At 47.6% G+C, this 21,445-nt stretch overlaps 1 protein-coding gene across 1 annotated transcript; it reads left to right on the top strand.

Moving 5' to 3' along the window:
* The first annotated feature begins 244 nt into the window (after positions 1–244).
* On the top strand, positions 245–12,536 carry LOC123367366 (opsin-5-like). The gene is made up of 4 exons (XM_045011553.1): positions 245–495; positions 4,520–4,813; positions 7,132–7,463; positions 11,449–12,536. Exons 1-4 carry the CDS (start codon positions 423–425, stop codon positions 11,791–11,793), a joined length of 1,044 nt encoding a protein of 347 aa, XP_044867488.1. The 5' UTR covers positions 245–422; the 3' UTR covers positions 11,794–12,536.
* Positions 12,537–21,445: the final 8,909 nt, after the last annotated feature.

The raw sequence follows: 21,445 nt of genomic DNA, 5'->3' as shown, positions 1-21,445 counted from the left end.
GCGTCTATTTCCCTGGAGATGCTGTTGGATGAGCTGCAATTGCTTTTGCCCACTGCAGTGCACTGAGAGGGGATTTGCACGGAGAGGTTGCTTGACAAGCAGAGAGCAGAGCGGGAGTGGGTGGAGGGAGGCTCTGGTAGCCAGTCAGGCTGTGAGTGTATAACCCTGGCTGTGCTGAGCTCTGACACTCCCCAGGGAGGAGTGCTTTCCCCAGCAACACTCTACTCATCTCCTGCCAGGGAGCACAAGGGAAATGGAGAGATGAGAATGCACAGGGGGGACCCTTAAATTGACTGCACCCCATCTCTCTGCCTGCACCTGCGGACAATCTCCACACAAACCATGAGGAAGAGTCTCTTCACGGTCCCTCCTAGCATTGCTGTGTCTTTGATTTAAATCTTTACCCACTTCCACAAGGGGCCATGGAGCAGCAATATCTCTCCAAACTCCACCCCACAGTGGATTACGGAGCAGGAGTGTTTCTTCTGATCATAGGTGAGTTCTCCCTCCTCAGTCACTGATGCTTGTTTAGGGAACAGGAACTGCCAGATTGAAGCAGACCCATAGTCCGTTTGGTCCAGTCTCTGACAGTTCCCAGTACCAGAAGCTTCAGAGGAAGGTGCAAGAATAGGCAGACGGGATAATCTGCCCCTGTCTCCCACCCCCGGTCTCATCCTAGGCTCTAATAGTTAGAGAACTGTTTGAGCCCTGACGCGCAATGTTTACTATCCCTTCCAGAATTTGTTGCCCATAATTTTGAGAATTAACTTTTGCCAGCAGACGTTCTCCTCTGCAGAACCGAGATTGTAAATCACCTGCCTCCATTTCAGCATCCCGGTGCTGGAGTTCTATGGGTCACTTTGATGCTCAAAAACAGAGAGGCAGTTTTGTGGGGGACAGCATCTTTGGTCTGATCCTAGAGTTGCTTCTTAGGAACAGCTCTGCTTTAATAGGGCAAGCTTGTACAAAAGAGTGAGAGGCTTTTCAAATAGCATGTGAGTTTTTTGTATAGGCTGTTTGTATATTGTATATTGGCTATTTGTGGTTTTGAAGGTAGATTTACAATGAAGTACAGTACAGGGGTACATATATACCACGCAGAGTGTGGCTTCAGCTCAGGATCCTTATTACTTGTGGGCTTCTTGCATGCTTCCGAATAGCATCGTAGTGATCTGTTTGTTAAGGCTGGGATTTTCCAAAAAGCCCAAGGATGTAAAGCACCCAACTGTCACTGAATTTCAATAGGATTTGAGTGCTTAGCTCCATTAGGCTCCTTGGAAAATCCCAGTCTAAATTCCTAGCCGCACAATAGGTGAGAGAGGGAACTAGTTAGTCAAGGTGTATTTTGGAAATGATGATGCGAAGTGTTATAGAGGAGGGGGAAATATGTTCCCCAGCTAGGGATCTATGGAAAACAAGGAACACTGTTTATTTTTCAGAGGTTGGACATTTCTCTGACTTCTTCCCCTACAAATACATCACTGCATCTTATTCATGAACACACTGCTACAGTCTTGCTTTTACAGCTAAAGGGAAGGCATTGTATATCATGAGAATCTGTTGTTTCCTCTTTTCATTGCTGACGGTAGAGAGCGGGTTCACCGTAAAACTTTAGATCAACCTCGCTGCTGCAGAGCTGTACTTGCTTGAAAAGAAAACAGACCCAATTGTTTGCTCTGGGTATTTTGGACAGGCTTTAGTAATATTTTGGCAAGAAAAATGACATTAGAGTGTAGCGCAGGGGTCGGCAACCTTTCAGAAATGCTGTGCCAAGTCTTCATTTATTCACTCTAATGTAAGGTTTTGCGAGCCAGTAATACATTTTAACGTTTTTAGAAGGGCTCTTTCTATAAGTCTATAATATATAACTAAACAATTGTTGTATGTAAAGTAAATAAGGTTTTTACATGTTTAAGGAGATTCATTTAAAATTAAATTAAAATGCAGAGCCCCCCGGACTGGTGGCCAGGACCCGGGCAGTGTGAGTGCCACTGAAAATCAGCTCACGTGCCATAGGTTGCCTATCCCTGGTGTAGCGGTTTGCTAGGTGAAAGCATCCTCCGAGAAAGAAGGGACGACATTTTGTTATTTCTGTGCGCCTCTTAGGTCAGCTAGCCTGCTTTTACAGGAATTTGCACCTTGTGGCTATTTTCATCATTTAAAACAGCCTATCCCTTAACAATAGACTCTTAGTTCAGCCTAGGATTTAACTGAGTGAGGTGCTCAGATTCTACACTCATATGGGTGGTATAAGGACTGATATAGGATCGAATACAATGTTAGTTAGCTCTGTCTAAAGCCTTGTGAAACTCCAGTCAAAACAAGGTTAGTTTGCAAGTGCTAAGCTGATCCAGTTAAAGCCTGTGCTTCCCTAACAGTTTAGCACACGTTTAAACATTTTATTAAGATGATGATATTAAAAAAACAAAAGTGAACGGTACAGAGTTTAAGCACAGAAGTTTCTGGTTATAAAGTACAATCACTTTGTCTTGGCTAGAGTTTTAAGTGTTATCTAGCTAACTAACACCGCACCCTTAGCTCCTAGTCTAGCCATAGTCATAGTGCAAAGGAACAGAGTCTGATGTTAAACCATTATTAGGGGCTTGGGAGAAGTATGAAGCATGCCATGTGGACATAATGGCTAGCATGCTACAAGGTGTTGAGTAGCATCCAGTCCCCGGGGGGTGTTGAATGCACTCTGAAAAACCCAGGTGGCACTGAGCTTAATGACCAATCAGACCCGCTGGAGTTACCATATTTCAGGTTCCCCAAAAGAGGACACTTCTGAAGGGAGAGGAGCTAAAGGAGGGACCTGTGGTGGGGGTACTCACTGGGGGTGAGGGGTAGTGTCACTCCCTTTCACGGTGGCAGGGTGGCTGGTGCAAGCCAAGGATGCAATGACAGCCATCAGTCAGCACCTCCCTGCGGGACCCACTCCTGAGGGCTGAGAGCGACTAGGTGGGTGGGTAGGATCCGGCAGCTGTGGCTTGCAGGGGAATGGCCCAATCAGGGGAGGGGAGGGCAGAGGACTGGAGGGCAGATGCAGGGGAGGGACCAATTGGGAAGTGGACCAATCAGGGCTTTTTTGGAGCAGCAGATTGTCCGCTCTGCAAAAACTCGGGACATTTCCTGTTATTTTAAAAATACCACTGGAGAAAGAAAGCTCAAAAAGGAGAAGTATGGTAACCTTAACTCAGAGTCTAGTCCTGCAGCTCTGCATGTAGAGGCCTGGGAAGGTTGGGTCCTGAGGTCAGGAGAGAGAACTTTGTGATGAATTCAGCAAAGCTAATAGAGCTTCAGAAAGGAAGTTTATTCAGCAACGATTTTCACTAAAAGAAACATTACAAAAACTGAAGAGTCTTATTAGGTGAAGGATCAAATTCTGTTCTTTCCTCAGTAAAGTCACAGAATAAAGCAAAGGTCTAACCCCAAAATCATTATGTTTTGAACATCACAGGCCCGATTCATTGGTATGTCTTGGCAAGGACCAGTTAAGCCAGGTTTGTGGCTGCTTTGCATTGCAAGAGCTGTGCAAATAAGCCAGACCATATCAGGGAATCTGGCCCTGTATATTTTAAGCCAGGTGCATTTCTGTGCACTAGTTGTTTAGTTTTTAAGATCTCACACAAATCATATACAGATGGATCAGCACAGATCCTCTAGGCTAAAACAGTGCTTCTAGGTCCCACAGGAAGGTCTGGGTTTGACTCTTACCTCACCCTCACTGCTTTTACACTAGTATGACCCCACTGACTCCAACGGACTGACACCATCCTAAAGAAGAGGCGCAGCTGCAGGCAGGTCCCAGTAAGGACAGGGGGCAAAACAAAATGTCAGGTGCCTGGCTGCAGCAAAACAACGAATGCTGTGATTAATTCTGCAGCATCCTGTCACTAACAATGTCTGTTCAAGTCAGCTGCAGGGACTGACCCAGGGACCGCCTACTCAATTGTGAGGATACATGCATTCAAGACTGTGAAGGGCTTTGATGAAAAACCCTACGTAAGAGCCAAGTATTATTATTACTACCACATAAACTTGATGACCAGGCCTGGCAGCTTACAGTAGCAGATGCAAACCTCTGTGTTGTCTAGTCACTAGAGGGAGCCAAAGATCCACATCGTTAGCCAAACGCCTCCGAGTGTCCCAGCGCACCTTAGCTCTGTGTCTGCAGGGACGTCCTTTCAGAAAAGTTTTTGTGGGGGAGGTGGGGAAAGCACAGACACATCAGCATCTAGAACACATTACACGTGTTTATTTCATATCCTGCAAAGTCTGTGGGGGAGGGAGGGGCGAAAAGCGGAAAGACATAATGGAGAATATGAAAAGTCAGGGGGGAGCAAACCAAGGTTTTGGGGGAGGGCAAGTGCTCTCCTTACAAATGGCACCTCTACATATCTATCTTTTAGATAGGCCAGCGACTGGCACTGGTTGTCTTTCACGGCGTCAAGCACATCACTGGCATGTCAACAAATACATCGATCGTTATTACTATCTACACTTGTTTCTCCCCTCTCAGGCATCCTGACGATTCTGGGGAATTCAGCAGTCCTTGCTACCGCAGTGAAGCGCTCTTCCCATCTCAAGTCACCCGAGCTGCTTATAATAAATTTAGCCATAACAGATCTTGGAATGGCCATCAGCATGTACCCGCTGGCCATTGCCTCAGCATGGAACCATGCCTGGCTCGGAGGAGATGCATCCTGTATATATTATGCCCTGATGGGTTTCCTCTTCGGTGTCTCCAGCATGATGACCTTGTGTATGATGGCTGTGATCCGGTTCCTTGTAACCAACTCATCCACATCTAACAGTAAGTAATAAAATACAACACTGAAGAGTGTCGAGACCAGGTCGTGGGCAGCCAGACCTAGTAGTCAGAGTTGGAGTCCACAGTCAAGAGTTGAGAGTCAGCTGGGTCAGGATACTGGGAGAGCACAAGCAGGAGACAAACTTGGGATCAGAACCATGAGTCAGTAACCAGGGTCAGGCCGGGTCAGGATACCCGGGGGTCAGAGATGGGAATCAAACTGGAGATCAGAGGTGAGGGGCCAAGCCAGGTTGGGCTGTCAGAAAGTCAGGCTGGGGGAGACGCAGGAGGAGGAGGAGGCACCATGTACACAGTCCAGGACAGGGTGGATCCCGGTTGTTCCTGTTCCTGGCTTAAATGGGGCGGGCAGGCCAATTGGCTGCTTTGGGACTTCGCCAATAGGACCCATGGGGCGGAGCTTCAAACTGTGGCTGGACTTCATAGGTTCTGGGGTCAGCAGTTGTCAGGCTGATGTACGGCTGCTCCTGTGGACCTGAGTCATGACAATGAGTCATCCGGGGTCCACAATAGTAGAGCACTGGGCTGTTATGTTGAGAGAGCGAGTTTCAGGTCATAGGTGGCTCCCAGTTCATCTTGCTGGCTTCTGAGGATCCTTTCCTTAGGCGCCTAATGCAGGACTGTGGATTACATTAGGCAGCTTGGTACATAAGCTAGGAACTGCAGCACCCCAGTACCTTTGTGGATATGGCCCTAAGTCTCTGTTCCTCAGTTCTCTATATGTCAATGCAGGTGATTCCTTCCTCCCATCCTTTTTCTGTCTCGTCTATTTAGGCTGTAATTTCAGGGAAGGCAGTGTCTCTCACTAAGTACATGTACAGCACCTAGCACAACGGGGCCTCTAGGTGCTGCTGTAATACACATAATGCCACAATGATGGATTTCAGTCTAGAATTTGGTGCTTACCTGTCCTGAAACTCAGACTCTTTTAAGGTTTGTCTATCCCTGTTCCTTGGTGACCTGTTAGGATCCCCACTCTTTGTGTGGGAAGCTGGGCATTTCATTAAAGTGATATCTCTGAGGTCCCCTGAAGGAAGAGTGCAGTAGAAGCCACTCAGAGCTATAAGCAATTTGATAGCCCCTCTTCAGCAGGCTACTGACAGCTGTTTCCAAGTAGGCTGCGCTTCATTATCTTCAATGTGTTGTCAGCTGCTCTTAGGGGGAAATGAGTAAAGAAACCATATGGTAGAGGAGGAGATTTGGCTTCAGAACAGAAGAGACAGACAATAGCCTCTGGGGTGGGAGGAAGCAGAGTGAGTCCACCATGACATGTGACCTATTAACTAGAATGAGTTGGTTCTACAAGGCATCACTTAACAGGTAACGTTACCAAAGCACCAATGAGAGACAAAGGCCTAGTTCCTGGCATTGCAAAAGCTACTTTGCATTGGCCTGGATTTCCTGGCTCCAGGGAAATTGGGCTGGTCAGAACCCCGCTTCCTGACTCATGCACCCCCTACCTGCAAGGAGCTGGCTGGGAGAAAGAGGCCTAACCAGATCGCTGCACACTGGCAATCCTGGCCTGCTCGCATGGCCCCCTGTAGACTGGTACGATTCTAGAGTAGCAGCCTTGCAGCTGCTCTTAGTTGTTCCAGGGACTAGATTGGCATTCGGAGTACATCTACACTGTGATAAAAGACCTGAGGCATTGCTGCAGCTGGCCCGGGTCAGCTGATTTGGGGTCACAGGGCTCTAAAATTACAGCGGGGATGTTTGGGCTCAGGCTGGAGCCTGGGCTCTGAGACGCTCCCCACGACATTGCAATGTTTAGCTCTGTGGCCTGAGCCTGGGCTCAGAGACTTGGTGCTGCGAATATTTTATCAGAGCATCGATTTCCCCGCAGTGACCCAACGATCAGGGAGCTGCAGTGATAGCTCAGCCACCTTTGCAGCACCATTCCCCGGCTGCATGGGATGGGAAAAGGCCAGTTTGAGGATCTGGCGCAGAGGGCTGTGAAAGCCAGGGCACCTCCTTGACTTCAGCTGTGGTTGGCATGGTACAACAACATTGATACATCAGAGGGCACTGCCTGGTGGGCAGGACCGGCTCCAGGCACCAGCTTATCAAGCAGGTGCTTGGGGTGGCAACTCCGGAGTGGGGCGGCATTTTCAGGTATTCGGCGGCAATTCAGTGGAGAGTCCCTCACTCCTGCTCGGAGCAAAGGACCTCCCGCTGAATTGCCGCAGATTGCGATCGCCCTGCTGGTGGGTCCCATGGGGCAAATCTTTTATTCCTTTAAATTAGCCCTGAAATCATGGGGTTAATGTGAGATTCATATGGACTTGCTGTTCCTTTCCTTCCAGGCAATACAATCAACAAGAACGCTGTTCGCATTTCGATTGCGTTCATCTGGCTGTGCTCGCTGCTCTGGGCCATTCTGCCTTTGCTGGGTTGGGGTTATTATGGCCCCGAACCATTCGGCATCTCCTGCACGATAGCGTGGAGCGAATTCCACAACTCCGCCAACGGCTTCTCTTTCATCCTGAGCATGTTCATTCTGTGCACGCTCCTGCCTGCGCTGACCATCCTCACCTGTTACTTGGGCATAGCGTGGAAGGTTCACAAAGCATATCAGGAGATACAGAACTTTGACAGGATCCCTAACGCGGCTAAGCTGGAAAGGAGGCTGACACTGGTGAGTGACCTGAAGAGCCAGAACAGGTCAAAGTAAGCAGTGGCCCTGTGTGACGTGACCCTTGCAGGAACCCATCTAGCTCCCTTCACACTCAGTGAGTGGGAATCTCTTGCCCACCTTATGTTGCACCTCTCTGAGGATCTGTGGCATTTCGCCAATCTGATCCAGCCAGACTGTTTTACATGGGTGGCACATGAACCCCCCATTCGGGGAGGCTAGCCCCCAGCCCCGCCCCTTCTGCCTGAGGCCCCTCCCATTCCACCCCCCTTTCCTGCCAGAACCCCAAGCCTCCCACAGCAGCCAAAGGAGCCCCGCTCCAATCCCCAGCCCGCTGGCCGGCCTGAGTCCCAGCCCTAGCCACCTCAGCCCACCCACTTGAGGCCCTGCCTGCTTCAAGGGAGAGACTGAGGTAGGATGGGAAGAGAAGCAGCATGGGCTGGACCACAGGAGAAGATTGGGACATGGCGGAATAGGGGCCTCAGGGCGGACCCATAACTTGGCTGTTTGGGAAGGTTCAGACTCCCCTGACCTACTATACCCGTCACCCATGCTATTTTTATAAGAGACTCAGACTATCTGAGAGCTTCTGATGATTCCTTTCTGTGGCCTAAGAAGCCAGAAAGAATTGAGTGCAACTTTCCAAGCACCTAAGGACTCCTCCCCCATCAGCTCCAAACAAGCTGACAGGTGCACACCTCGTACCTTTTATCCAGTGCTTAGAGATGTGGGAGATCCAGGTTCAACTCTCACCTCTGTCTGACACGGAGAAAGGATTTGTGCTTGGGTCTCCCACATGCCAGGAGAGTGCTGTAGGCACTGGGCTGTGGGTTAATGTATACTGCCAAAAAGCTGCTCTCCTCCAGAGGGAAGGTGGGCAAAGTGATATTTTTGCCTACTACACAAGCATATGGTGTGGGTTAACTATTGTAGCTATGCCATGTCTTGAATAGAACATATGGGCTGGATACAGAATTTGGGTGAAATACTTTAGCTTGTGCTGTGCTGCAGGTCAGACTAGGTGATCATAGTGGCCCCTTCTGGCCTTGAAATCCATGAATTCATGTTGGAAAGTGCCTTGAAAACCTCAGATGAACCCTAGCCTGGAAGGGCTGAATGTTATTTTGTAAGAATAGGGAACAAAACATTAATTTTTCCTTGATGAACAACATAAAGGACTCTCCAGTTCAAAGAACTTTTATTTCCTCAACTTCCACCTGCTGGCACATAGTGTAATTTGTCATTATTTTATTCCCTTCTATGCTACAGTAAACGGAAGGGCCTAGCCCAGATTCTGGGTACCCTTTGAGAAAATACATATCACAAAATAAGGAGGCTCTAGCAATTACCCTAGGATAATGCTACCCCAGAACATATGACCAAGATTATTTTAAGGCCCAGATCCTAAAAGGCACCTAATTTCCATTGATTGGGAGTTAGGTGCTTAAATACCTTTGAGGATCTGGGCCTAAGAGAGCAACAAGGTTAGAAGTGTCAGTGTTGCCAACTTTTGCAATTTAATTGCAAGTCTCACAGAATTTGGTGTTTTTCTTAAAGCCCCAGCTCCTGGAGTCACATGATTACCTGAGACTCAGCTTTTATTTAAAAGAAAAATTTCTAGCCTCATGGTTGCAGAGAAAAGCTGGAAAAGGTGACCCATAAAGGCTTAAGCATTATAAGACAAATAGAGAACCCAGAATGGTGTGGGGTTTTGTTTTTTTTTAATTTTCAAGATTGTAAAGCTGTTTTACTGATTTTAGGGGCCTGACTCTTGAATTTTGAAAACTCTAGGCTCCTGCAATTGCCAGCCGCGAGTTAATGAGCAGAGATGAGAGCTCATCACTTTTGAAAAATCAAGCCACTTATTAGGAGCCTCAAAAAAAAACAACAAATCAGGTTCCTATTTATTTAAAATCTTGGCCAAATTTAATAAACACCACTACCCAAATCACCTCCAGAACTGCCCCCCCTTCTAACCATCCTTCAGCCTCACCCATCTCCTAAGTCCCTAGAGACCAGGGAGACAGCTGGGTCTAGTAGCACAACTGGATATGGAGCAATGGGAAAAGCAAATTCTAAAGGTTCAGGGCCTTAATGGGGCATATCTCATACCCTCTGCTGACTGCAGCTGTGGCAGCCTCTCCTGGGGAGAGAGGCAGTCTTCTAGATAGTAATTATTGTATTAGAAAGAAGGGATAAAAGCACTGATGCCTAATTACTCTTAGGAGAAAGTCATTACTGTGTGATTCCACCCAATAGTTCTACAAATTTACATAATTTGTTCTCCCCATCCATTGGGCAGCAAGGGTTGTTCAGTCTCCAGCTGCATTCATTTCTTGGCCTCAGCTGAGACAGCTACCAAGGCAAACCAATTAGTGCCCTTCCAAAGTGCTAGGTTTTGTGTTGTGGATGCTTGTCAGCATTCATCAATTCAGAAAGGAGACCTAGTAGTTAAGGTCACAGGGGGTTGATTTATGCTCTGATAAATGACAATGCTTTGATCATGCCCTACCGCTGGTAAGACCCAGCTGGCTCCCATCCCAGGGGTAGATGGTGCATGTTAGACACACTCATGCATTGGTGTGACTCACTGATCAGTGCATTCCCCCACCCCAGCAGGGCAGGCTCTGTTCCTTTGGTGCCCGCTGCTGACAGTCAGTCTGGCTTTGCAGGAGTCTGCTTCTTCTTGTGGCTTGGCCCTCCAGCCAGGTCAAGTTCAGTCCCCTTCTGGGGGAACAGAGTCCCACAAACAATGGTTGATGATGACCTCAGGCCAGGTCTTCAGCCCCCGACTATGAGCTCAGTGGACCTTCCGTCCCTTATCTCTGGGCTTTTAATAGTCCTTACACTTTGTATTGGGGCTTTCACACCATTCTCCTTGGAGGCCAGAAGAGGAACCCAGGCCCTACCTCTCCTCTGGGTTCCAGTTCGGGGGCCCCGTAGCAAGCAGCTAAGATTTGCTCCCTCAAGCTCCTTGCTGCTTCCCTGTACCATTTCCTGCCTTGCCCTGTCCCTCAGCCCTTTTCCCCGCTCCCTTCTGAGGTCTTCAGAGTCTGTTCAGACTCTTGTAACAAGCAACTCCTCCAAGGCCTTTCTCCCTGCAGGGCCACTTCCCATCCTTCTATCAAGGCTCTCCACCAGGCCTTGCGCCATCCCGCTCAGTATCTCTCCTGGCCTTTTGCCAGAATTCCCCCAAACCTTCTCCCCTCAGGGCTGCCGGCCTCTCTTACTCCCCTGAAGTCCTTCCTCTCTATTAGCCACCCAGCTCCTTTCCCGCTGGGCCAAATCCTAAATTAGGCCTGGCCCACCCTGCAGGTGCCACTAACACACTCTTTGCCAGAGTGGTGTACACACCCCATCACAGAAGTGCAATGATTACCAGGAGGTGTCCTGCCTCAGGATCAGAGCCATGATTCATTAATGTGTTCATGTAACTACCACTGTGGACAGACATCCAGAGAGCACTTGGATCCACACTGCTTTCAACAGCATGACTACACTGCCATGAATTATATGCCTCATGTACTATGCTGCCCGTTAGACCTACTTATACAGCCGTGCCCCTGATTTATGCTTGTATAAAAGTATCTCCAGTCATGCTGAAATGGGTGTAAAACACATTAAGGTATCATTTTGAGTGGGATTCTGTCTTGTAGCCCTACAGTATTTTTAATGGACATAGAGACCGGATGGTGCTGAGTAAGGCCGGTCAAAAATTTTCCATCACAGCTTTTTTTTGGGGGGGATAAAAAATTGGGGTTTAGACTAAACAAAGATGTTCATTAAAAGTGTCTTCTTCTCTGTATGGAAAACAGAAATATTTTGAGTCAGCAGTGCCTCACGAGAGTTGTAGTTCAGGGCTCTTATACTTCCATTCGCCGTCATGGTCCAGGCTCTCTGGGCATACTACACCACCCGTGACGTACCAGAGCCAGGGAAGGGAAAAAGCAGTGTTAGCTAAAGACTGAACACACTGTGCCTTTTTCAGATGGCTGCGCTTGTCAGCGTCGGATTCCTCGGCGCCTGGACACCCTACGCAGCCGTCAGCTTCTGGTCAATCTTTAACTCCAGCAATTCTCTACATCCTGTCATTACGCTACTGCCGTGTCTGTTCGCCAAGTCTTCAACAGCTTATAACCCTTTCATCTACTACGTCTTCAGCAAAACTTTCCGGCGTGAAATTAAGCAAATGAAGTGTTGCTGTGGCTGGCGACCTCCCTTTAACACAGAGAACTCGATCGAAAACCACGTGTCAATGATGTGGATGGGTAGAGAAAACATACGTGCTTGTCCAACTGCAAAGGCGAACAACGGGGAGGCCTCAACCCAATGAGCAGCAGAGCTGGCTTTACAAACACAGCAGAAAAGCTTACTTCATCCTGTATTATAGGGAATCAGTCCAGGAGGGCTGTCATGATGTATGTTATGATAAATTGCTGTCGTAAATTGAGTGAAATGTTGTAAAGAACCATGATTTTTTTTTAAAAGTTAAGCAGCAAGGAAAGATGTTTTGAAGGACTTTCACTTTATGAAAATTAAAATATCGGTGGATTCCCCTCTGCCCTAAACCAAACGAAACCAGCTTTAGCTTAACTACTGTGGAGGAATAAGTACGATGCTTGAAAGAGGATTTACTGGGTTTTATTTTTTTCCCTATGCTTCTGACTTTATGCTGGAGTCTCATGACTATGCCTCAAGAGAAAACAACTGATAATACTGGAAGTTGAACCTCCCACCTCAAATTAGATGCCTTTAAACAAAGAAGGAGAATATGCCACTTCCCCAGCAATAAGAAAGGACAAACATAGCAGAATCAAGAACACTCACCAGCTGGAAGAGACAGAGCTACGGGATGCAGCAACCACTTGCAAAATGGCCGTTTTAGGGCTACAGTTGTTTGCCTCTCCCAAATTTAAAGGGCCAGCCGCCAGAAAGGCATGTCAGGGCAAGGATCTATAAGAGGGCGGGTCTATGCTGAGGCAGCTCAGAAGGACTGAGGCAGTCTTAGAGAAACGGTCTGCTGCTGCAGAACATAAAAAGATGTGAGCAGTGAAATAATCTTTTAGAATAAGGAAGCTTCCTCTGCCTTTCCCCAGCCCTGCTCAGGTCAGGTACCCTGTGTCTAGCTCCCTGCAGCCAGGCCCATCTCCCTCTACAAACAGAGAGAGACTGTGTCTGCCCCTGGCTTCTCTGCCTTTATAGGGCCAGCTGAGTCTGTTTGGAGAGTGGCTCCAGCTGCAGCCACTTCCCCCAATCAGCCCAGCCTAAAAGCTGCTTTCTCCAGCCAGAGCCCCGTCCCAGGGCTGTTTTTAACCCTTCAGGGCAGGAGCGGCGCTACAAACTCTTTGTTGGAAAATGCTGATTTGTCAAAACTGAGCCCATTCGTGGGAAAGGGTCAGTTTTGACAAATTTCCGGGTTCAAACAAACAAACAAACAAACAAACAAACAAAACCTTGAAAACCCTCCTAAGTTTTGAAATTGTTGAAACCTCCCACTTCAACATTTTCTAAATGAAAAGTTCCAGTTTTTGGTTTGAAATGACTTTTCATTCCAAAATGTCAGTTAATTTATAGTAAAAAAAAAAAGAAAGAAAATGAAAGAAAGCTATAAAATGTTTTGATTGAGGGCATCCATTTTTTAAACGATTTTTGGATCCTAGAGCTTGGGCTCCAGCCCGATACCAGAAGTCTACACAGCAATTTAACAGAGGAAATGTGGGGACAGGTGCATGTAGGGGATACGCTAAGGACTGGGGAGTGAAGGAAGAAGACTGGTTGGGCTAAGGAGGGAGAGGAGGGAGGCAGGATAGTTCTTGTGACAGCTATGGCAATTTCCTGTAATATCCTTAAAAGTCTTTATTGTATTAGTTTATATATTATTGCAGGCTGACACTGTAAGTAACCTCCCGAGGGGTGGAGATGTGATAGATGTAAGACTGAGGAGTTCAAAAGACTATATTGAAAATGTATGGACTTTTGGGTCAATGGGTATTAAGTGGATTTCCTGGGGAATCCCTAGGGCAAGGTTAATGCAAGTTCCCACCCCTGGTTATGCAAAATCCCAGCCTTTCAAAGCTATGCCCTGAGCAGGGGGTCAATGCCTGCTGATTACCTGTAACAGAAGACCAAGCTCAAAAGCCCGCGCTGTACAAAGAAATGGCTGATCTGCCCAGTTGGGCATTCTCATTCTGGAGCTAATACGGATGAGCTTGTAACCATGAGGAAAACCCAGTTGTGGATTTGAAGGACTAAAACCTTCCAGAGCCCTAAGCTGGAATGGGTGAGACTTCTGATAAGCTTTCTAGCATGCATGTGGGTTCTTTTATTTTTTTAATATGTTTTCTCTGTAATGCTTTTATCTTAAGAATAAATGTGCTTGCTTAGAAAGAGCGATGTGGTCATTTATAACGGCAGGCGATACACTGGTCATAGCCTTCAGAGGTACTGGCCTGTTTAGGCTGTCTGGCTTGCTGGGGATATCACAATGTAAAGCAGGGAGTTGTGCAGCCTTAAAATCACTGTTCAGGAGGGAACGACACTCGAGTCTCCACCCAACATAGGTGATCGCTGGGAGCCAGAAGCCTAAAGTGGGTGCCTTTAGTGGGCCATGAAGGGGGAATACAGGTGTACTTACCCTGAAACTGTGGCACACATCATTATCTCTGAACATGGACCAAGAAAGCAATGAGCTAGGTTTTAGAGTGAAATTCACCCCTTCCTGCTCAAAGCCCGTGTAAGCAGGCCTGGAGCAGGGAACTGAAGAGTAGTGTGTATGGTGAAATTAATCCCACTAGTTCAAATAAATTGGATACAGCAAGCAGCAGCCAGTTACAAAATAGCCACTTGAGAAGCTTAGAGGATGCTCTCTGCCAGATTTAAAGGGCCAGCCCCCAGAAATGCATGCTGGGGGGAAAAATCTCATAAACTGGCCAACATGCAGTGAGGAAGCACAGACAGTCCCCAGATAAAGTGCTCTGGCTGAGTTGTAGCCTTAGGTCTACTCAGGGTGTGTCAAGGTAAATGTATGCATAAGGATCGGGGCTTAAGTGACTTGGGAGGACTTGGGCTCCTAAATCATATAGGTGCTTTTGAAAATCCCACCCTCTATTTTTAAGGGGCTAGGGGAACCCTTTGCCCTAACAGGAAAGTGAAGAGCACTCAGCCGCACATATGAGTGAGTAAGTTACGGTTTGCTTGAATGGTCAACGTTAAAAAATATTCACAGTAGCTGTGGGTGGTTAATACGATCCATATTGGGGGATAAGTAAAGGGCAGATTATAAAGTCGTGATGGTCTAACTTCTTGAGAGCCATAAATAGGTGCAGGTCAATCATTTGTACGGCTGTAGCTAGAGCCTGTCAATAGCTGTAGCCGAGATGCCTGTCAAAAGCGCTCTCTGCCCAGGAGACAGTGTGAAGGATGGATGAACAAGTTCAAGGACTATTTCAAAGGTGATTTTGCAGTGTGGATGTGTTCTCCTCCCTCTCCCGTTAAACACTCCAACAACAAACTGCTCCTTGAGTGTGCTAAGCCACCATTGCAGTGTAAGGGATTTCAGTGGAGTTACACCAGGGATGAATCTGGCCCACTGTGTTTGCAGTAACTAGAACAATTAAGTCTGCGGCCCTATACAATCTACTTAGGGCCAGATTTTTATAGGTATTTAGGCACCTATAGATGCAGGCAGGCATCCAGTGAGATTTTCAGTAGCACCTAAGCAGGTTAGGTGCATAAACCCCACTGAAATCCATGGGCATTAGGTTCCTAACTTGTTTAGGAAATGTTGACAGTCCCATTAAATCTATCTAGCTGCCTGGGTAGGCACCTAAGTACATTTAAAAATCTGACCCTTTACTTCTCTGGTGCAGTTTCCCCTTCTGTAAAATGGGAATGATACTTGCTTCCCTTACCTCCCTGAGGCAGATCAATTTATTTAAGAGAAACCAGGTGGTCAATTTATTTAAGAGAAACCAGTTAGAATAGGAGTCTGTGCTAAGGAAATCTGGGTTCCTTTTCCCACCCTCCTACCAATTCACTGTCTGACCGGAGGCACAACATTTAAACTTCCTTGGTTTCTTCCCCCTCCCTCCACCACCTGTGAGATGATGCTGATGAACACCCCACTTTGCAAAGCACTGAGACTCCATACAGGCGTAAAGTGCCATTATTAATGGTAGGAAAGCACTTTGAATGTGAGAAGTCATGTTCTTAGCCTGGAATTCTCAGTGTGCGTGTGTGTGTGTGGGGAGATTGCATGGCATCAGCACCTAGCACATAATGGGAGCTACTCACGCACAAATAATGAATGAAAAGTGCTGCAGGAGCAGAAGAGAGGTTGAGCATGTAGTTTAAGAGCTGGATGTGACACAGGCTCTGGGCTCAGTTCCTAGTTCAGTCACAGACTTCCTTTGTGACCTTGGGCAAGTCACTTCACCTCTCTGTACCTCCGTTCCATATCTGCAGAACAGGAATCATCCTTTCTCCAGCTGGCTATCTGGTCTATTCAGCCTGTAACTTTTCAGTGTCCAGCATAACAGCTCTTAGCTGGGATCTGCTCGAAGAATGAAATGATTCTATACAGTCACTTTTTAAATAATGGAAAAGTTCTACAACTAAGAGCCAAGCTCTGCAATTTTAAGAAGTCCAAAATCGTATATTAAAGGAACAAACTGGAAGTCAGAGGTAAGTGACATTTTGAGTTTCCTATTTCTGGTTCTAAATTAGGACATTTTCACTATTAAAATTCAAAAGCTAAATGGCTAAGAGTCAGATGCTGAGACTCTGACTCACACTGGTGAACAATTTCTCACGTTAACAGGTCTACTCCTGAAAGTAACTGCTCATCGGCTTGAATAAGTGGCTCACAATCTGGTTTACATACAGCAGTAGAGAGCTAAGGGTTACCAGGTTCAGACACATGCGCTGATCGTCAGAACCCTGGGCACAGAACCCGGGAAGCGGCGCGGGCCGAGGGATGTGCTGGCTGCCACTTCCTGCCGTCCCCATTGGCCTGGAGCAGTGAGCTGTGGCCAGTGGGAGCCACAATCGGCCGAACCTGCGGACACGGCAGGTAAACAAACCGGCCTGGAAGGGTGCTTACCCTGGTGGGCCACGTGCCAAAGGCTGCCGATCCCTGGTCTAGAGGCAATGTTTTTGATTGGGATCAATATTGTTAACTTTATTTAAGAAGATAAAGAAAAGAATGCAGCAGTTTTTCTGAGCAGTGGTGAGATTGTATGTGCACACGCTCCATCAGACAGCCTATTCTAATTAAAGATTTCATCAGTTTCAATCCTCAAAGCAAGCAGGAGAGGCTATTGATGGGATTTGTAAATTCAGCAGGTACATCCAGGTGCAGGAGACTTCACTTTACACAAAGGACGGTGCTGTCAAGCCTCTCACAGAATAATTTCAAAAAAAAGAGAAGGTACTAGCTCTTGTACCAAAGAGCTTGTAAGCGCAGGTGTCCAACAACAGAATGAAATGGGGTGAGGTTGGACATGGGTTAGAACAATAGGATCTCTGCAACAAATGTGGGAATTGTCTGATATTTTTAGGATCTTTCTTTAGGACTCTGTACTCATCACCTTGGCATGGTTACCCTGTGGGTGCAGAAGGGTTAAAATGCTGCTCTCCTAGGGTAGAGCAGGAGACCAAAGGGTTTGTTATGTAACTGTCTGGGATTATATGAATGAGTTGTTAAGGACTGGCTGAAACTAACCCATATCAATGGAGAATCCTGAAGACAAAGGGACCCTCAATGACTGCACAATGAACACAATGGGACCCTCTGAACAAGGGAACTCAGCAGGAGGAAAATGGACCAGACCGTGACAGGAGGCTGTGAGCCCAGTTCTTATCACAGAGGGCAAGTCTACATGACTGAATTGTCGACGTACAGCCAACGCAGCAATTACTGCAGTGGTCCATGTCCACACTCTGCCCTCTGTTGGCGGTGCGCATCCTTACCGGGAGCGCCTCCACCAACTTAACTGTGTGGGAAGGGCCGTCCTTAGGGAGGTGAGGGGCCCAGAACATCAGAAACTCAGCATCTATTTGCCAGGGGGTGCTCCCCCTGCCCTGGCCCCACCCCAGCCCCGCCGCCTCCTCTTCCTACTCCCATCCCACCTCTTCCCCGCCCAGTTCCACCCCCCTCCCTTGAGCACACTGCACCCTCGCTCCTCTCTCATCACCCACAGCATCTCCTGACGCACGGCAGGCACTGGGAGGGAGAGGCGCTGATCGGCAAGGCGCTGGGGGGAGAGGGTGGTTCTGGTAGGGGGGGTCTTTGCCCCCCCTCTGCCACTCCCCTCCCCATTCGCCTCACCCTGCTCGCCCATGAGGTCCCCCAAAGCGCAGGGCATGAGGTGGGGCATTGTGGGGCACTGATAGTTGGAGTCCCCTGGGAGCCCTGCCACTCCTTACATTTACATAACTCTAGTATAGATCAGGCCTGAGGCACAGCAGCTCTCACCTGGGACTGACAAAGAGACAAAACCAAGATAGACTCTACAGCAGCTTGGCATGGTGGAACCTTGGCACTGGCCAGGATGAACCAGGTCCTCATGGGGGACTTTAAATCACTCTGACAGCTGCCGGGAGAGCAATACAGCAGTGCACAGATAATCCAGGAAGTTTTTGGAGAATACTAGGGACAACTTCCTGGTGCAAGTGCTGGAGAAACCAACTAGAGGCCTTGCTCCTCTTGACCCACTGCTCACAAATAGGGAAGAAGTGGTAGGGGAAGTAGAAGTGGGTGGTACCCGGGCAGCAGTGACCATGAGATGGTTGAGTTCAGGATATTGACACAAGGAAGAAAGGAGAGCAGCAGAATACGGACCCTGGACTTCAGAAAAGCAGACTTTGACTCCCTCAGGGAACTGATGGGTAGGATTCCCTGGGAGGCTAATGCAAGGGGGAAAGGAGTCCAGGAGAGCTGGCTGTATTTTAAAGAAGCCTTATTGTGGGCAAAGGAACAAACTATCCAGATGTACAGAAAGAATAGCAAATATGGCAGGCGACCAGCTTGGCTTAAAAGAGAAATCTTCGGTGAGCTTAAACACAAAAAGAAAGCTTACAAGAAGTGGAAACTTGGACAGAAGGACGAGGGAGGAGTATAAAAATATTGCCGGAGGATGCAGGGGTGCAACCAAGAAGGTCAAAGCACAATTGGAGTTGCAGCTAGCAAGGAATGTGAAGGGTAACAACAAGGGTTTCTACAGGTATGTTAGCAACAAGAAGGTAATCAGGGAAAGTGTGGGACCCTTACTGAATGGGGGAGACAGCCTAGACACAGATGATGTGGAAAAAGCTGTAGTACTCAATGCTTTTTTTGCTTTGGTCTTCACAAAGGTCAGCTCCCAAACTGCTGCACTGGGCAGCACAGTATGGGGAGGTGGTGATCAGCCCTTTGTAGTGAAAGAACAGGTTAAGGACTATTTAGAAAATCTGGACATGCACTAGTCCATGGGGCCAGATGCAATGCATCCAAGGGTGCTGAGGGAGTTGGCTGATGCGATTGCAGAGCCACAGGCCATTATCTCTGAAAACTCGTGGCGATTGGGGGAGGTCCCAGACGATTGGAAAAAGGCAAATATAGTGCCTATCTTTAAAAAAGGGAAGAAGGAGAATCTGGGGAACTACAGACCAATCAGCCTCACCTCAGTCACTGGAAAAATCATGGGGCAGGTCCTCAAGGAATCCATTTTGAAGCACCTAGAGGAGAGGAAGGTGATCAGGAACAGTCAACATGGATTTCCAAGGGCAAGTCATGCCTGACCAACCTGATGAGGTTACTGGCTCTGTGGATATGGGGAAAGCAGTGGACGTGATATATCTTGACTTTATCAAAAGCTTTTGATACGGTCTCCCACGGTATTCTTGCCAGCAAGTTAAAAAAGCATGGATTGAATGAATGGACTATACGGTGGATAGAAAGCTGGCTAGATCATTGGGCTCAATGGATAGTGACCAATGGCTTGATGTCTAGTTGGCAGCCGGTATCAAGCGGAGTGCCCTAGGGGTCAGTCCAGGGGCTGGTTTTGTTCAACATCTTCATTATCTGGATGATGGGATAGATTGCACCCTCAGCAAGTTTGCAGAGGACACTAAGCTCGGGGGGAGGTAGGTAAGCTAGAGGATATGGAGAGGGCCCAGAGTGACCGAGACAAATTGGAGGACTGGGCCAAAAGAAATCTGATGAGGTTCAACAAGGACAAATGCAGGGTCCTGCCCTTAGGATGGAAGAATCCCATGCACTGCTATAGGCTGGGGACTGACTGACTAAGCAGCAGCTCTGCAGGAAAGGACCTGGGGATTACAGTAGATGAAAAGCTTGCTATGAGTCAACAGTGTGACCTTGTTGCCAAGAAGGCTAACAGCATATTGGGCTGCATTAGTAGGAACATTGCCAGCAGATCAAAGGAAGTGATTATTCCCCTCTATTCGGTACTGGTGAGGCCACATCTGGACTATTGTGTCCAGTTTTGCCCCCCCCCCCCACTACAGAAAGGATATGGACAAAGCGGAGAGTCCAGCGGAGGGCAACAAAAATTATTAGGAGGCTGGGGCACATGACTTATGAGAAGAGGCTGAGGGAACTGGGCTTATTTAGTCTGCGGAAAAGAAGAGTGAGGGGGGGATTTGATAGCAGCCTTCAACTACCTGAAGGGGGGTTCCAAAGAGGATAGAGCTAGGCTGTTCTCAGTGATGGCAGATGACAGAACAAGGAGCAATGGTCTCTAGTCACAGTGAGAGAGGTCCAGGTTGGATATTAGGAAACACTATTTCACTAGGAGGGTGGTGAAGCACTGAAATGGGTTACCTAGGAAGGTGGTGGAATCTCCATCCTTAGAGGTTTTTAAGACCCGGTTTGACAAATTCCCCAGCTGGGATGATTTAGTTGGGGTTGGTCCTGCCTTGAGCAGGGGGTTGGACTAGATGACCTCCTGAGGTCTCTTCCAACTCTAATCTTCTATGATTCTACAGTAGTAGTTACAAACCCAGAGTTACAACGTGACCCGTCAACCACACACCTCATTTGGAATTGGAAGTATGTGATCAGGCAGCAGCAGAGACAGAAAACCAAAACAATTATAGTACAGTACTGTGTTAGATGTAAATGACTAAAAAAAAATGAAGGGAAAGTTTAAAAAAAAGATTTGATAAGGTAAGGAAACTCTTTCTGCGCTTGTTTCATTTAAATTAAGATGCTTAAAAGCAGCATTTTCCTTCTGCGTAGTGAAGTTTTAACGCTGTATTAAGTCAACATTCATTTGTAAACTTTTAAAATATTCTCAAATTAACTCCCTTCTTGCAGAGGAGACAGAAGTGAGGTTTGAGGAGAGATCTGCCTGAGGAGAAGGGGGTGGCTTCACAAGATAGAATCATAGAATATCAGGGTTGGAAGGGACCTCAGGAGGTCATCCCCTGCTCAAAGCAGGACCAATTCCCAACTAAATCATCCCAGCCAGGGCTTTGTCAAGCCTCACCTCAAAAACCTCTAAGGAAGGAGATTCCACTACCTCCCTAGGTAACCCATTGCAGTGCTTCACCACTCTCTGAGTGAAAAAGTTTTTCCTAATACCCAATCTAAACCTCCCCCACTGCAACTTGAGACCATTACTCCTTGTCCTGTTATCTGCTACCACTGAAAACAGTCTAGATAGCATGGGGGAAGGCAGGGCAACACTAAAAAAAGGTACCCAGAAATGTATGGGAGAACTGAAAGGACACTGAGGCTGGCATCGGTTTGTGGAGCGGAGGGTGGAACTGGAGGCTGGAGCAGAGCTGTGCAACCCAATCTCCACTCTGGCCTCCCTAAGCACCGTGGGACTGCACTGGTTCTCTGCTGCATTTAGGTGTTTCCATGCCCCTAAAGGAGGCAGTGCAGCATCTGCTCCTTACGACATAGCCACATACTACAGTGTCTGTGTTTTCAGTTTATTTTCTAATACCGTTCCAACTAAAGGAAAATCAGACAAAGA

Source organism: Mauremys mutica, chromosome 3, assembly GCF_020497125.1.
Source record: "Mauremys mutica isolate MM-2020 ecotype Southern chromosome 3, ASM2049712v1, whole genome shotgun sequence".
Taxonomy (NCBI): domain Eukaryota; kingdom Metazoa; phylum Chordata; order Testudines; family Geoemydidae; genus Mauremys; species Mauremys mutica.
The sequence above is the reverse complement of the archived record's forward strand: the minus strand, read 5'-3'. Positions and strand labels throughout refer to the sequence as shown.

Excerpts from the sequence above, each read along its gene's own strand:
- LOC123367366 (XM_045011553.1), top strand. The coding sequence starts at position 423 with ATGGAGCAGCAATATCTCTCCAAACTCCACCCCACAGTGGATTACGGA. Across the intron at positions 4,814-7,131 it reads CAACTCATCCACATCTAACA|GCAATACAATCAACAAGAAC; the intron begins GTAAGTAATAAA and ends CTTTCCTTCCAG. Across the intron at positions 7,464-11,448 it reads TGGAAAGGAGGCTGACACTG|ATGGCTGCGCTTGTCAGCGT; the intron begins GTGAGTGACCTG and ends TGCCTTTTTCAG.